General features: G+C 38.4%; 1 protein-coding gene across 17 annotated transcripts in view; it reads left to right on the top strand.

Annotated features, from left to right (window-relative positions):
* Positions 1-12,156, top strand: part of LOC114481354 (calcium/calmodulin-dependent protein kinase type II subunit gamma-like) — a 55,296-nt gene extending 43,140 nt beyond the window's left edge. For 9 of the 17 annotated variants that reach the window (XM_028476124.1, XM_028476115.1, XM_028476118.1 and 6 more), the window contains 4 exons: positions 4,563-4,638; positions 4,753-4,847; positions 6,479-6,715; positions 9,701-12,156. In XM_028476124.1, the coding sequence (XP_028331925.1) occupies positions 4,563-4,638; positions 4,753-4,847; positions 6,479-6,711 (404 nt within the window). In that variant the 3' untranslated portion in view covers positions 6,712-6,715; positions 9,701-12,156. Of the gene's footprint in view, positions 1-1,936; positions 2,078-4,562; positions 4,639-4,752; positions 4,848-6,478; positions 6,716-9,700 lie in introns of all 17 variants that reach the window. The other 8 variants (XM_028476114.1, XM_028476109.1, XM_028476112.1 and 5 more) reach the window with 1 other exon arrangement.
* Positions 12,157-16,247: the final 4,091 nt, after the last annotated feature.

Below are 16,247 nucleotides of genomic sequence, written 5' to 3'. Positions count from 1 at the left end.
CTTTATAATAATAAATTCACCTCCTTTCAGACCAAACTGGGGTGAAAGTCACATGCCTTTTTTCTTTATCGGGGGCCACTGTGGGAACCCTGAAATCTGTGTGTGTGTGTGAGTGGTGTGTGTGTGTTTTTCCGGTGGTCATTGCATCTATCCCCTTGTCCTCCTAATGTGACAGCTCCAGCTGAAGGAAGCTTTGCTTACCTTGCAGCTGAGTGTCCTAGACTGGCCGCTGGGTCCGACGGGCCTTGCTGCTGCTCACCCTGCCTGACTTTCCTGGAGCCACGTGCAGCTCAGAACATGATGTTCCTCTCAGTTCCCTCCTTCTCTCCTCCAATCTCTACTTTATTCTGTCATTTCTCTTTCTCTTGGAGGCACCAGCCTCCCCTACTCTCTCCTTTCTCTCGTTTCTTTGACCTTTTGTCCTCCTCATCCTCGTGCCAGACACACCTGCACTAAATGCCAGTCTAATCTCCTTTTTTCCTTTCTCCTCCTTTCTTGTGTGCATTGTGTACTCCTTAGAGAACGTGCAATGTTTCCCATTCAAGCATTAGATGAATTAACCTGAACAATGGGTCTCATCCCTCAAAGGTCTGCGTTAATGTATACAAGCATTAGGAAGAAGAGCAGAGCAGGCAGATAAACGACTTCTACATTACACATCATCAAAATCAGCACTGCACTCATCTCATTTCCACTCACTATCACTTCCTCTGTCTGTTAGAAACCATCATTAACTCCGACTGTTTGTTTTTCACCTCCACTCCCAACATTAACCCACACGATCTGTGTACCTTTTGTTTTTTGATTTTTGCATTTTAAAACCAAATCAAAATAACAAATAAACGATGTGGTTATTTTGTTTTACGGACTTAAAACCAAAACAGGAATACAAAAAAATGAAACACATAAGCAGCATTTTTCTGTTTAAAAACAAATCTTGTTCTGTTTGTGAGATATTTGGATATTTACGGGGAAAGTAGCGCGTAGACTGAAGTCTGCTGCACCTCGTTTCTCTCCACAGGTCCTGGACCAGGTCTCCACACACAATAAGACTGTTAGGGATTTATTTCAGCAGTTTTCTGGTCCTGCTCCTGTTTTCATTCAGTCTGTGGATGTTTTAGCTTGTAAAAAGCTCCTCAGGTTTGTTGTGTTTTATGGCGTTACGGTCCAAATAGTATCCAAATAAACAGGTGACTGACTGTAGACTGTGAGGCTGGTGTGAAGAACAATAGATGTTAGAACTTCTACCATTTGACACTTTGGCAAAAACACATGCAGCTTTTTTGAGAGCAGTAGAAATATTTATTTGCGTGTTGTATTACCGCCAGCCTCTAATGGCAGCCGTCAACACACACGGAAGTTGATCACAAGAAACAATCGGCACCAGTAGATTCATAACACCACCTCTGCTTCCTTTAATCACTTTGTGTGTTTCGTAACATCCATTTTTTTTGTTTTGATTTATTTATGTATTAATAACATTTTGATTCACCAGTTCATCAGTAATGTGACTTATGTGTTGCTTCTTTTTTATCTGTCAAATTCCACTCCCGTCTGTGGGTCCCCTCTGTGTGGTGAGATTAAAACATCTCGTCCTAGTTTCCCTTAAAGATTCAAACATCACACAAAGAGAACAAGATTGGTTTTTAAAACAGAAAAATGCTGCTTGTCTGGTTTTTAATTTTTCTGTATTTCTGCTTTGATTTGAAGTCAATAAAACAAAAATAACCACAGTGTTTATTTGTTATTTTGATTTGGTTTTAAAACGGAATAACCAAAGAACGAACGGTACACGGATTCCACACCAGCTTTGCCTCTTTTGTTTTTCCTGCATGATGTGAGGCATGTTATGTTTGCTAGATCATCATTTTCCATCATCTGGTCTGTTGTCTCCACCCTGATGTTTGTGTTTGACCATCCCCGTTATGTGTTTCAGTGCCACCGCATGACGTAAAGCGCATGGCATGGAACAGCACTGGTAACAGCTCCTGCCCCGACTCTGAGCTCTCACAGTCGTCCATCTCTGCAGCTCCACTAGGGAGCATATCTGTCGCTGCTAAAAGCAACACTAAGCAGAGTAAGAGCGCACCTGCAGTAACGTGACTAACTCCGTGTTGCCCTGCTTTTTTCTCCTGCTCACTAATAGCTCTGCATGTAGTGTCGGTAAACTGCGGCTTAAAGCAGATTTCAAATAGCTTTACATTTTTTAAATTGCTTTTTGACTGTAGATTTTTCATTGTTTTTTCAACTCCTATAAACCATAACCTATTCGTTCAGTTTAAGTCCTTAAGTTTTTCCTTTTTTAGTATTATTTTTATTATTATTATAAAATTATTATTGATTTTTTTATTTATGTTGTATTACTTTTATTATACAATTATTATTGATTTTTTTTTAAATTATTTTTATTTTACATCTTATTAGTATGACAGTTAAAATGCAAGACACCCAAACTCTTAATGCACGTTCAAAAATAAATGTAGGAAATTTGTATTTTGTTTTCTACATTTTTCTTTTATTATTCTTGCATTCATAAATCCATCTGTAATATACTTATTTCTTATTTTCTGGTAATATTTTTCAAATTAATCCATGTTTTATTTTATTTTCTTTAACATATTTTTAGATATGACCTAAAAAATACATTGCTGTATAATCAATGTATTATTTTTTTCTCTTTCATACTTTATATTACTAACTACTTTGCTTACACGGTGAACCAGACGCACCATTTTTTTTTCATGTAGTGGAAATACAAATGTTTTTTGTTTTTTTTTTGTTGTGGCTTTCCGTCCGAGATATAATTTTAAATGTTCCTGCAAGTTACTTTTGAGTTGGCTTTACAAAAATTAATGTTTGGTGGAAGCGCTACCACACAAATGCCCTTTAGCTGCTTTTTTCAGTTCATTCATCCACACACACAAAACATCTGGCAGGACAAGAACCGTCCATGTTATTCACTGCAACCTCTTTTTAGCATGAGCCCTCGTTTCTATCATTTTATTTTAATGAGGTTCGGGTGAAACTGTAAAATGTATCCATCAGGCCTCCAGTTGTCAACACATTGTCCAAAGTAAAATATGAAGTACAATGACTTAGCATCACTTTTAGCCTTTAATAGAACATCATTTTATAGATTTAGACGTGATAGCCAGGGTTTTCTGAGTTGCCATTGACTTATATCATACTGAGCGTTCATGTGTATAGCATCAGCATTTAGTTTTGACCATTTAGAACATGAGCACGATGCTGCTGCTTTAACCTCTTTTTTTTTTTTTTTTTGCATGCCGTCACTGTCAGTCTTCACCTGTGGATTTGTCTATGCATGTTGAATTTTAAACCTCATTTTATTTGGCAATTGTGCAAAAATAAGAAATTAAAAAAAGCTTCCAAATGTTATCAATAAAAAGCTGGATTTAGGAAATTGTAAAATGTGTTCTTGCTGCACTCAGAGCTTTATTATCTATTGGGGTCACTACACCACACGTGTCAAACTCGAGGCCCAGGGGCCAAATCCGGTCCTTTAGAGCAGGGGTTCTCTACTGGTCTCACCCTGGGACCCACATTTTGCCACAGTCATTAAATCGTGACCCTTTTTTTTTAGATTTTTTTTTAAGAATAGCTTTTGAAATGTATTTTTCAAACATATATATTTTTTTAAATTTATATGTTTTCCTTTGCAACATGCATTTCCCAGCCATGCTTGTCAAAATAAAAGTTTCCTTCAAAATAAGACAAGTCCAAAATGAGAGACATTAAGTATTTATTTATTTTTGACCAGCTGTCAGTGACCCACATGTTAAGAATCAATGCTTTGGAACATCAAATTATAGGAAAAAAACATGCATCATTTTTTGAATTAATAACTAATTCAGTTGTAGATATCTTAGCCCCTTCAAATACAAAAATTCTAAAAAAAAAAAAAAAAAAAAAAACCCACAATATTTGCAGAGCTCATGACGGCAGTACTTTTTAATCTCAAATTGTTGAGAAAACTCATTAAGTGAAGATCCTGGGACTGATATACTCACACACTTTATAATTTATATATCATTTATACATGGAAGTGCAAACCAGGGCATGTCAGAGTTTAATTTGCTCTTTTTTTTTCCATCCAAAAATCTGTGGTTCAGTTAAACTCAAACTGGTCCATATTTGGCCCCTGAACTAAATAGAGTTTGACACCCCTGCTCTACACCAATAGTGGTGGTGAAAGTTTGTATTTTGCTGTGCGAAAATGTTTTTTAAAGTTAAGAATAAATTAGAAAATGTGTGAAGACTTGGATTTTATCGGTGGTGCTTTCTTGTATTTCCTGCCTAAAACAGCCAGTCTGATCCAGTCTGAAAAGCTCCATATTGAGCGATGTCAGTCTGTCAGTGTGTGTTGTTGATGGCAGTGTGAGGTGACAGCAGTTGAGTGTGTATCTGTTGCACAGACAGCTGGGATGCTGAGGGTAGAGCTGGAGAAGAAGAATTGATGAGACAAACCCAGCACAAAGTTAAATGTTTCTCACCAGCCACCCTCTGTCTTTCTGCCACTTTCCTTCTCATTCTGTACGTAGGTCGTAAACAGGAGATCATCAAGATAACGGAGCAGCTGATTGAAGCCATCAACAACGGCGATTTTGATGCCTACACGTAAGTGTGTGTGAGGATGTTTCCTCTGGGGTGTGGGATGTGCTGAGCCGGCTTCATTAGACTTGTTTTTGCTTTGTTTTCCTCCTTTTCTTGTTATTCAACGTTCCCCCTCAGGAGGATCTGTGATCCCGGACTGACCTCCTTTGAACCCGAGGCCTTGGGAAACCTGGTGGAGGGAATGGACTTCCACAAGTTCTACTTTGATAACTGTGAGTCATCTGCTCCTAATGCTTGCTGAGATTGTTATGCTTACTTTCTTACAGTGGTTTGTTTGAGTAAGTATTTCAGATGAATTATGGTAAGAATTTGTCTTCGTTAAGGATGAGACGAAATCTATAAGAATCGTTTTGCTTTTTCACAGGCTGTAATAAGCTGTGCACACACGGTAACTTCCTTTTGCTTTGTTTAATTGAGAAACAGTCAGGTGTATTTATATCAGTTAACTTTTCCCATTCTGAAGCTCGTTCACAGTGAGTAGACGTTCTAGACCAGGGGTGCACACTACGTCGATCGCGGAGGCATTGTGTGTCGATTGCGCACTTGGGCGGCAAAGTCTCATAAATGAATGAGAACGACACAGTAACATTTACTAAAAATGAAACCTAGCAATTTAGTTTTTCACCTCAATCTGAGGAGGCGCTAGCGCACCAATCTGGTCATTTTCAACCTCTAATAATAAGTAGAAGAAGAACCTCCACCAGCCCTAAAGACGCTCTCACACCCGCTCACGGCGACCCGACCAGGTACGTACATTTATTTATTAATTTAATCAAACTCAGTTTTTAGGTGTTACTGTTTCAATATTGTTTTTGTATTTTAATACAAAGAAGTGGAACACACTGTCAGCAGAGCTAAAGTCTGCTCTTTAAAGCATTTTTAAATCCATGTTTTTACTGCTGATTTAAGGTTATTTATTTGTTTTAAAACTATTAAATAGTTTCTGTTTTAATCATGTAAACCACATTGAATTGCCTTGTGTATGAAATGCGCTATACAAATACATTTGCCCTGCCTTAATAATATACAAATTTTGAATAATTCTTTAATAACTGTAATAATAATAATACTATCTAATTATTTACAATTAAACACCCCCCCCCGCAAACACAGTAGGTCGTGTCATTGGTAAAAAGTAGCTCGCCAGCCTAAAGTGTGTACATCCCTGTTCTAGACTTTTGTTTAAAATAGACAATGGAGAATAGAATAGACCTTTATTGATCCCCAGAGGGATACTCAATTGTTGCAGCAACATGATAAAAAATGCTACAGATGCCTCTACAGGCTGGCCACGCCCAAAAATAACTTGTATACACATCAAAGCAATCAGTGGATGCCTCTGAGGAAGACTGACAGTTGGAAGTCAAAACATATCAGGATTTTAAAGTACATTTCCTGATTGAAGTTTTCTGAATAAATGCAAAATTAACATATTAAAGCTTTTCTTCCGTTTAATGTTAAGATATTTTACCTCTCCTGCCCACTTGTTGATCAATGATCACTCTTCCAAATATGTTCCCATCTGATCATTAAAATGAGCCGTGCATTGCACATTAATGTAGCTTCTCTGATAGAATCACTCTCTGGTTTTTATATTGAAGCTTTTTTTTATACTAAAGCTTTTTAAAATCTTTCCCTCTATGTTTTTCCAACGCTGACTGTGCAGCACTTTCCCGTCCTTTCCAATTTTTCTGCTGATTTAATGTTTGACATTTCCTAATGGACATAAAAACATTGACGTTTCTACGTTGTTTTCCAGCCATTAGTTGTGACTGGTGCCTGTTCTAGACGCTTTTTCCTCTGGTCTGGCTGTCAAACATCACTTGTTGTTTTATCTGTTTAGTGCTGAGCAAGAACAGCAAGCCGGTGCACACCACCCTCCTCAACCCTCACGTGCACCTGATTGGCGAGGACGCTGCCTGCATCGCCTACATCCGTCTCACGCAGTTCGTGGACTCCACAGGCCGCCCGCGCTCCAGCCAATCAGAGGAGACCAGAGTGTGGCACCGTCGTGAGGGGAAGTGGCTGAACGTTCACTTTCACTGCTCAGGAGCGCCTGCTGCACCACTCCAGTGATCAGGTACCAGAAAGCATCACACATTTAAGTTTTACTTTAATTATTCACTTTTTTTTAATTGAAACACAATGTCCCCTTGAAAGATTATAATTCAAAGCTACAAAGAACAATAAAAAAAACAAAAAAAATCAGATAATGACAGGGTTGGCCTCATAGAAAAATAAATTGAAGATTTTTTGCTCAAGAAAAAAATAAAAGGTTGAAATTGTTGCTTGAAAGTTTGTTTTAATCTCCACAATTTTATTTACATTTTTGGAAAAGTTTTGCACATTGCATTGTGGGATGTGGAGTCCTGTCGACGGATTCTTGAAAGTGTGTTTCCTTCATTCTTACAGTGATTTTGCCACTGTTATCCAGGATGTTTAATATTGATTGCGCCATATATATATATATATATATATATATATATATATATCTAAAAGATATAAGTCCTTGTTTTAATCAGTCATGAAATGGGTTGAAAGTGACCAAAAATGGTGGATTTTAAAAATCACAGAAATTGGTTAAAAGTTACAAATTTAAGTGGCGAAAAACTGACAGAAAAAGTGGTCAAAAGGCTTCCGTGTCAATATTTGTACAATCAGTTTAAGCTGGCAAATAATTGGGCATAACAAACGGTGAATGTGGTTAAATTGGCAAAAAATAATCATGAAATATCTTGAAAAGAGGTTTAAAGTGACAATATCGGATCAACACATGCAACATTAGGTTGGAAAAGTGGTGGAAAGGAATCCGTATATCATTCGTTCATTCTCCATTACCGATTGGCCAAAGTACGTTTTTTGTACCGAAGCAAAAGAGCTTGAATTTGAAAAACAAGTTTTCCGTTTTTTCATTTTGGTTTTGCAAACAAATATCAATTAATGAGTGTTTTTTTTTTTTTCATTTTTCATGTTTTTGTTACATAATAAAAAACGGATGAACGAATGATACACGGATTGAAAGGGTTTGAATGTCTTGAAAGTGGAAGAAATGTGCAGAAAAGGCATTGAAAATTGAAGGAGAAGTGGCAGAAATAGGAATATTGTAGCAAAAATGCATTAAAATATGGCAAAACAAAGTGATTAAAAAAGGTTAGAATATGACAAGTTTGGCGTAGTTGAAGAAAAATGGTGTCCCTGGTCTACAGGACTCCACATCCCACAATGCATCAAGCTTTTCCGACATTGTCAATAAGTGTTTACATTCAAGAACAAAGCTAAATTTTGAGCAGCGATTTCAGCCTTTAACTTTGCCCTACTAGGATTGTACCTGAGGTGGGGGGAGGGGTCTCCCTCGCGTGACAGACACAGCATTCTAGAGTTAAGAACCCCCCACAGGAGGGTTAATCTCCCAGCCTGGGATAAATCCCTCCTTATGCTGAATGATGTCTGTGTGTGAAGTCTGTAGAGGGCCACACGTGTCCTGCTGACGGGGAAACTGTCACAGCGTTTGTTTGGCTTCCCTGGGGGGAAGTTGGGGCTGTGGGAGGGTAAGAGGCTGATCGTGTAATCACCTCGTTGTCAGCGCCTCGGTTGACGTCATCACTCTTGGTGTCACAGTCACTGACACTACGACAGACGTTAAACCCTCTGAGTCCAGTTACTGCTCCGTCACACAACGTCATGTTATGCTCATTCACCTCACAATGTGAAACCAATCGAATTCCAATAACTCATTTGAACTTTGAGTTGAAGAATAAGTCTTAATATAATTGTATCTTTTTATTTTTTTTAAAAAACCCCATTGTTGTTGAAAATGGTTAAGAACTTCAGAGCTAAATGTAGTAAAAGGAGTTCAGTTAGAGACATGTTTAGATGTTGGTGTCATTAAAGAGTACCTGTAATGGAAAGGTATATAAATTATGGAGAGGCGCCATTTTGGTCAGGATATGGCAGACTTTTGTTGATTCCTGTTAGCTGTTGCCTGGCAACAGTGTTCCGTTGGTCAAATTGTCTTTATTAGTCTCTCTAGGGAGAAATTTGTTGGACAGAGGAATCTGCTGCACAGACGGTTCATTTATCACAAACATTCAATCATTCACATAGCAAAAAAAAAAAAAAACAATAAAAGGAATAAATGTACATAGAATTACATTCCAGTTTCTGAACAATGGCTCAGTATAAAGCCAATGGTTGCTATAACAACTAGAGAAAAACCCCATAGAAACCATTATTTTGCATCTCTAACCAAATAACGACACTAAGTCAGAGTTATCCAGACGTTGGCTCCATAATATTGGTACGAGATACACACTGAAAACGTTTCCGTTCGGACCAAATTTGTTGATGTACAAGGACCGCTTCAAGCCAAGCTGCTATGAGATGGATCTGTGGACTAAGCTACGGGCTAAGCTAATGAGCACTAAGCCAAAGTTGCGTCTGAAACCAGACGCTGTTGCGATGCAATTTTTTCACAATGCAGCTTGTAAACGTACTTGTTTCGAGGGCATACTATGGGCGGCTGTCATGGCACTAACCACACCCCCACCAGACTGTTCCCCCTTATTTCCTTGTGGCTAAATGATGAGCTGTAAGGAGACCTTATCTGTTCCTCCCATCAATGAACAGACGTCCTTTCATGCAGTTTCCATCGCAGTTGTTAACCACCTTTTTTTTTATAGAAGAAGCTATTGGTGAGAAAGGTGATATTCAATCCTCTCATAACATACAACCTGGATGTTGCACTTTATTACTGAGGGAGCGGTTACACACTGCTGCTTTACGCTAAGAGCGACCAGAAAAACTACACTTCCCACAGTGTAAACAGACCTGTTTCACCTTTAGTTCCCACAGTGCACCATTTCTTTAAAGTGACAGGCCATGCTGATCAACTGTCCAAAATGGCGGCTCTCCATAGGTTATGCCCAAAGGTATAAAACCGTCCTTTTAATTATTATTATAATTTTTTTAAAAAGGTGCACAAACGTTTTCACTCCAGGTACTCTTTAACACACACACGCACACTTGGAGCCCGCCCTGCTAACCTGCTGCTCCTCTCCCCCCTCAGTGGTCCTGAGCCTCCAGGTCTGCTGGAGTGTGTTTTGGGGGGAAGTGTTTTTTCAGCGAGTGTTTCAGAGGTCCGTCCTCTGCGTGGACTGGTCAGTGCAGGAGCCCGGCCGGGCCAGACCGCAACCCTCTCCACGACACCAACCAATCCTGTCCCTCCTTTGACCTGCTGGGGAAACGGCCGAACTCAAGACTCCGCCCCCATGGGATGATGCATGCATCTGGCGCCTGATTGGAGGGCGTGTCTTTGCCCTCTCGTCCCTCCCCCCCTGGCGGCCATCTTTTTTCTGCCCGCGCGAGACGAGACGTTCCGGGGGGAGGAGAGGATTTACAGTTGAACTTGTGACAGTGTATGAGTATGAGTTATGACTATACTGTGTAAATTATGACTAGATGTACCAGAAACCACCAAAACCCAACCAAGCATTTATTTTCACTGTCTAATGAGGGAGAGGAGTGTGATGTTAGGAGATTTCTCACACATTTAGGGATTAAAGGGTACAAAGTGTTGCGCTCGTTACCCGTAAGTCGATGTTTTAAGATGTAGGGAGAATTGTTTTTTTCCCCCCCTAAAAATGAATAAAAGAGGGAAAAAGCATCAAGTTGGCTCAGTCGGTGAACGTGACGATGAAAGGAACTTGATATCAAAAATATGAAGCACCAAAGTGTAGAACTTTAGGCTTTTTACATGTCCACGTGTTTTTGTTGTTTGTGTGTTTGTTATCCGACTAATCGGATGTTGTGTTGTTCTGGGGGGAAATGGGGCATCTGATTTGAGGTGTTCTGTTTGTTTTTTAGCGTCCGATTGTGTTGCTGTGAGGAAAAAGTGGAGCCCACTCTTCCTCTTTTTTTTTTCTTTTTTTTTTTGCTGTTTGACTGACATTCGAGGCTCCTTTTGTTTTTATTTTATTTTTATTTTATTTTTCTTTGAAGCAGCTGAGTTTTTATAATAAAAAAAGAGGGATTTTATTATTGTGCAAAAGTTTAAAGCTAACTTGTGCGTGCTACATCACGTCCTGTTGTGTCGATATGCAGTGAAGGAGATTTAGGAACGGCGTCTGCGTCTTGCACGGTTGGTTGGTTGTTGGTTGGTTGGTTGCACGTCGTTGTCGTTGTTTTTTCGTCGCTGCCGCCTCCCTTTTTGGTCTCATGTTTCTCCTCAGTTTTCTGCTTTCTGCAAGAGCCTGGTTTGTTTATAATCACTGTGTATATACAGTGTGTGTATAGATATATGTAGAAAAGTGTAATATATGTACATGTATCTAAGAGACATTCATCCTGTGGGCCCCTTTAGTTCAGGAGCAACACTTATCCTCAGTTGTCCACCTTAAAAACAAAATAAATACTTCCTTAAAAACAATAGTAGCCCAAGCCCCATGGCCGCACGACTGTTTTAAAGATGGGGCGCAAAAACAGTTAGTTGGACCCCCCCCCCTCAAACCCTGAAAATGAAAAAGTTCCTACCTGAAGACCTTCATGATGGTGTCCTTTGAAGTCTCCATCCCATAATACTGTGAGCCGTCTTTCTCATATCATATGCAACCCACGCTTTCGTGGCTTTGTGACATATCTGCAGCTTCACCGTCTCTCCACGTATCAGCTACAAGCCCCGCCCCCTTTGCTGGCGTACCTCCGTCTCTCCTCGTTCCTGTGTTGCTGTTGGTTTTTTTTTTTTTTTTCCCGTTTCGTCGTTTGTTTTTTCGTTGTCTTTTTTCTCCTTCTTTGTCGTCGTTGCTGTTAAATTTGTCGTTTTTGGTAAAGGAAAAAAAATAAAAAAATTTGCTGATCTGCCAAGCTGAAGTTCTGCACTCTCACCCACCCACCCAACTTTGAAAATATTCTACACAAAAACGGGACGAGAACGAGTGGCGATTTAAAACCAACGATGGATGGGGGGACTAAATAAATGTTTTGTGAGGATGGTGAAGCGTCCGTGAACCGTGCCTGAGCGCGTGCGTGCGAGTGACGACCCGAGAGCAGAAGACTTAGTTATATGCATGTTTCAGTTACGCATTTCTACCATGTACCTACCTGAATACGGATGGAGGTAGTGTTAATATGATATTTGCATCTTTTGAAGTATGAATCTCCTCCATCCAGAATGTCGAATGGGTGACATGAAAAACATAGAAAAGAGAAAATCTTTAAAAAAAAAAAAAATTTGAAAAAAAAGGTTTCAGGAGCCGTAGCTTGGTATGAGGCCCTCGATGTTAACGTCCCCCCTTCCTCCCCTCCCCCCCTGCGTTGTAATGATATACTACTGGGCTGCGCTTTCTCCCCCAGCCTTCACATGGATGCTGGAGTTTTTTTGCATGATCATGATGTACAATGAAATACAACCATGAATTGACAACTATCAAAGTGTTTGTCTGAGTGTTAGTTGGTCTTCATCATAGCTTTGTTATTCTTCGAACTTGGATCTTGAAAGTATTTAATAAAAATACTATTTCAGCACTGCTTCGTCTCCACCGAGTCGATCATTTACAGACTAAACAAACTCAATAGATCTGAATGTGTTTGTTTTTCAGCCAGGGTTGGGCTCAATTACATTTTTCAATTACAATTACGTCATCAGTTATCCAAGTTTAATTACAACTCAATTATGATTACTGTGGGTGACATTTTACTATTATTTTTTGGTTGTTAGTCAATTAAATGAATCACTATTACTGACCCTGAAACAAACAAACTTGTGTTAGCTTCCTGTTAGCATCTCTTATGATAAAGGGTCACTTTGACCAATGTGTTAAATGAAAAGCAGTGAAATGCGCTAAAAATCCATGAAAATATTTGTAATATTTTGCTATATTTTAGTATCTGAACTCAATTACGATTACAACAGCAACAAATAAATTAAATTACAATTATAAATATGTCATAATTGTAGTTGATTATTAATAATAATTGACAACAACCCTGTTTTCAGCTTTGGATCCTCCATCACTGATATCGAGGTGTGAACAAAGTAAAGGAAATATTTTACCTTAAATTATGAAAAAGTTGGTGTATTTTTAGAAGAAAGAAATTCTGTAACAGCACTACATCAATAGCTTTTTGATAAAACAATAAAAATTGCTTATGCTAAATAGGAACAGGTTATCAAAAGAAACATATTGAAACAATTTTATTTTTGTCTTTGAATTTTTGAATAAATGTGTGTTTTGCGACCTAAATATTTTATTTATTCACTATAAACTGAACCAAAACATTACAATGATTTAACTCTACTCTGATGTTCTAAAGTCGCATGATCTCAATAAATGGAGCTGTTTTATATTCATACATTTTATTTGATTTAAGCACCTTTCATCACACCCACGGATACTTTACAAACCAGGAAAGTCCTTTCATTATGGACTAAAAATATGGAGGTTTTTCAATTATTTTCATGCACCTTCAACCAATGATCCAGACTGTTGCATAGTGAGGACTGAATCCAGATGTTCTGCAGTAATGAGTTAAACTCTTTGCCAACATTGGCTTATGTTCAACTTTTCATCTAAACCTCCAGATTTATGCACTTCTCCACCTAAATGTATAAGAAAGAAACGATGACGTTGGACTACTTTATTAAATAACCAGCAGCATCTGTCTCAGCTTATGCTGAATAACTGATTTCTTAGAGTATGAATAATAACTACTGCAGTTAAATGCTTGGTTTGGTTCTTTTAAAGTGAAAACTAGCCTCAGATCTGTGGTCTGATCTTATTTTAGGAACGTGCTGAGAAACGAAGGAAAAGGTTCGGTGCTGTTATTTATAAAGGTCCCACTTCTGCGATGTAGGACAGCTCCCCCTGGTTCCTCCATTCTGTGCCTGATTAATGAGGCCTCTGCACTCACGCTCATGCTTATCAAAGACACACAAAGCCTGACACTCCACAGGGACTTTTAATGACCTCAGACTTAATTGTGTCACTGAAAATTAGGAGGAAAGATGACCCAGGACCAGTTTCCTCCATCTGGTGCTTGACCTTTTAAGGTCTTCACCAAACATTCGCCAACAGACGATGGCCAGTCTTGTCTTTTATCTCTGAGTCAAACGACAAAAGTAGTTCACACGTTTCTATTGGAGTCATCGTTTCTGTTCCAGATATTAGCGTTTGTTAAACTAGCCTAAGGTTGCTAGATTAACATGTGCACCTGTAATTACTAAGGCTGACCTGATCCCATAATGAAATCTGTCTATCAGTGTTTATTTCCCTGGATTGGATCATATCGACCTACATCTAAAATCTCTGAAATAAACTCAAGCCATTCATTCCAGACTAGTTTTTGTGTTTTTATTTGATTTATTATTGAGGTTAGTATTTTTTGGGGGTCTACATATTTATTTAGAATATTCAGTGACAGTTTTATACATAACATTACACTGTCATTATTATGACATGACACCTGTCATTAGCATGAATAAGATGTGATTAAGTGTCGTTCGTTACCCTAACCCAGGGGTGTCGAACTCGGAGCAGTTTGATCTCCAGTGGGCCACAGATTTGTGATTACGACAATATTGTGTAGGGGTGTCCCGATCCGATATCAGCCTGAAAACGAATATCGGATTCAAATTTGCGAATTTCCGATCCCCCACCCACCCACCCAATTAATTTTTTATTTATTTTATTCAAGTGTAGAATACTGTAGATATTATGTTGAAAGTTAAAATGTATGTAACCAATTGATTAATAATAATTAGGTCAGTTTTTCTCATACCTACTGTTGCTGACTATTGTTCTCTGTTTGAGTGACATCACTTGATCAAACCTTTTCTAACATTCCACACTACAATATAAGTATTTTTTTAATATATATACATATATTAAAGTAAATAAAGTATGTATGATTCATGCCGATATTGGCCGATACGCAAGGCTGCAATATCAGTATCATATCGGAAATGGAAAAGTTGTATCGGTACATCGCTAGTGCCCTCGTTTGCACTTCTACGTACACATAAAATACTAAATATGTAAGAAACTGACAATATCCAAGCAATAAGTGACAGATATCAGTCCTAACACGATGTTGACTTTTCAATTTTCTAGATTTTTTTTTTCCCTATAAAATTAAGGGAAATATTATGTAATAATATTGAGTAAAATTAAAGGATTTTGTAAGAATTTTTTCCAACTTGGTAAAATATAAAAAATGACTGCAGTCGTGCTATATAAGCTACTTCATCACACTAGATCCCTCCACCTAACCCCAAAAATGCCAACATAGCTCCAAAGGTGTCATAATTTAGCGAACGACACATAATAGCCTTCATGGCACCTTATTCATGCTAATGACAGCGTAATGTATAAAACTTGAAAAGTGAAGTGTTGCCAACACATGCACGTCGACCCTTATGGTTTATCAGTACCTGTAATTACTAAGGCCGTCCTGATCCGATAAGGAAATCAATCTGATATCACAAAAAAAAAGGGTATCGGATCATATCGACCTGCATCGCAAAGCACAAGCACAAGTCCCTAATTAATTATTTCATTGTTTAATTTTTAGATATTTGAGTTACTAGACATTTCAGGCGACCCCACATGGATTCACGACTCCAAGGTTGAGAAACGCTGGTTTAATCCCTCACATCTCCGAGGGTTGCCAGATTAGAGGTCCTCTTTTTAAGCAGCACAGCGGAAACTGTTGATCCACTGGTCCAAACAGGGAGATGATTACCAGTACTCATGGAGGCTAAGCAGATTTATCTTTCAATTACTGGGACGCAGTGAAACACATTGTATTCGTGAGTCCAGAGAGAATCACAGAGGCTTAGAACGACAAAATAGAAACACATTGAAATGAGCAGGAATATTGTTTTATTATTCAACCATGACTCAGCACACTGAGGATGAGGAACAGCACTACGTCGTTCATTAGTTAATATTTACAGTCTGAAAAGAAGCAACAGGAGGTTTATTTATTTACAGCAGAGGGTGTCAAACTCATTTTAGTTCAGGGGCCAAATCCAGAGTAGTTTGATCTTAAGTGGGCCAGATTTTAGGCGGGAAACAAGCAAATTTCAACATTAATGTCTCCCGAGTTTGCACTTTAACTTATAAATGCCACATAAAGTATGTAAGGCAACAATATCTAAGCAATAAGTGACAGATATCAGTCTCTGCAGGTTTTTCTCTTAAATGTATTTGATTTTGTGACCATTTTTTTATTCAATTTGGGGGAAATTATGTGAGATCATTTCAGGAAAATGTAGTTCTTTGGTCAATTTGAGATTGCACAATATTTCATGTTTTTTTTTACTTTTTCCTGCGGGCCGAACTGGATGGTCTAAAGCAGGCGTTCAGGGGCCAAATACGGACCAGTTAGATCAGAAGTGGGCCTTGGGTTTTCGGCGGGAAAACGAAAAATGTTATTAATGTGCCCAACTTTGCACTTCCGGTTATAAATGAAACATAAAGTATGGAAGGCATCAACAATATCTTAGCAATAAGTGACAGATACTTAAATGTCCTTTGATTTACCAATTTTTATTTAAGTTGAGGAGATTTTGTGAAATAATTTGAGAAAAATTGCAGGATTTTGAAAAAATGTAGAGT

Source organism: Gouania willdenowi, chromosome 19 (assembly GCF_900634775.1).
Source record: "Gouania willdenowi chromosome 19, fGouWil2.1, whole genome shotgun sequence".
In the NCBI taxonomy this organism is placed as follows: Eukaryota; Metazoa; Chordata; class Actinopteri; order Blenniiformes; family Gobiesocidae; genus Gouania; species Gouania willdenowi.
Note: the sequence above shows the minus strand (reverse complement) of the source record. Positions and strands in the feature narration are given on the sequence as shown.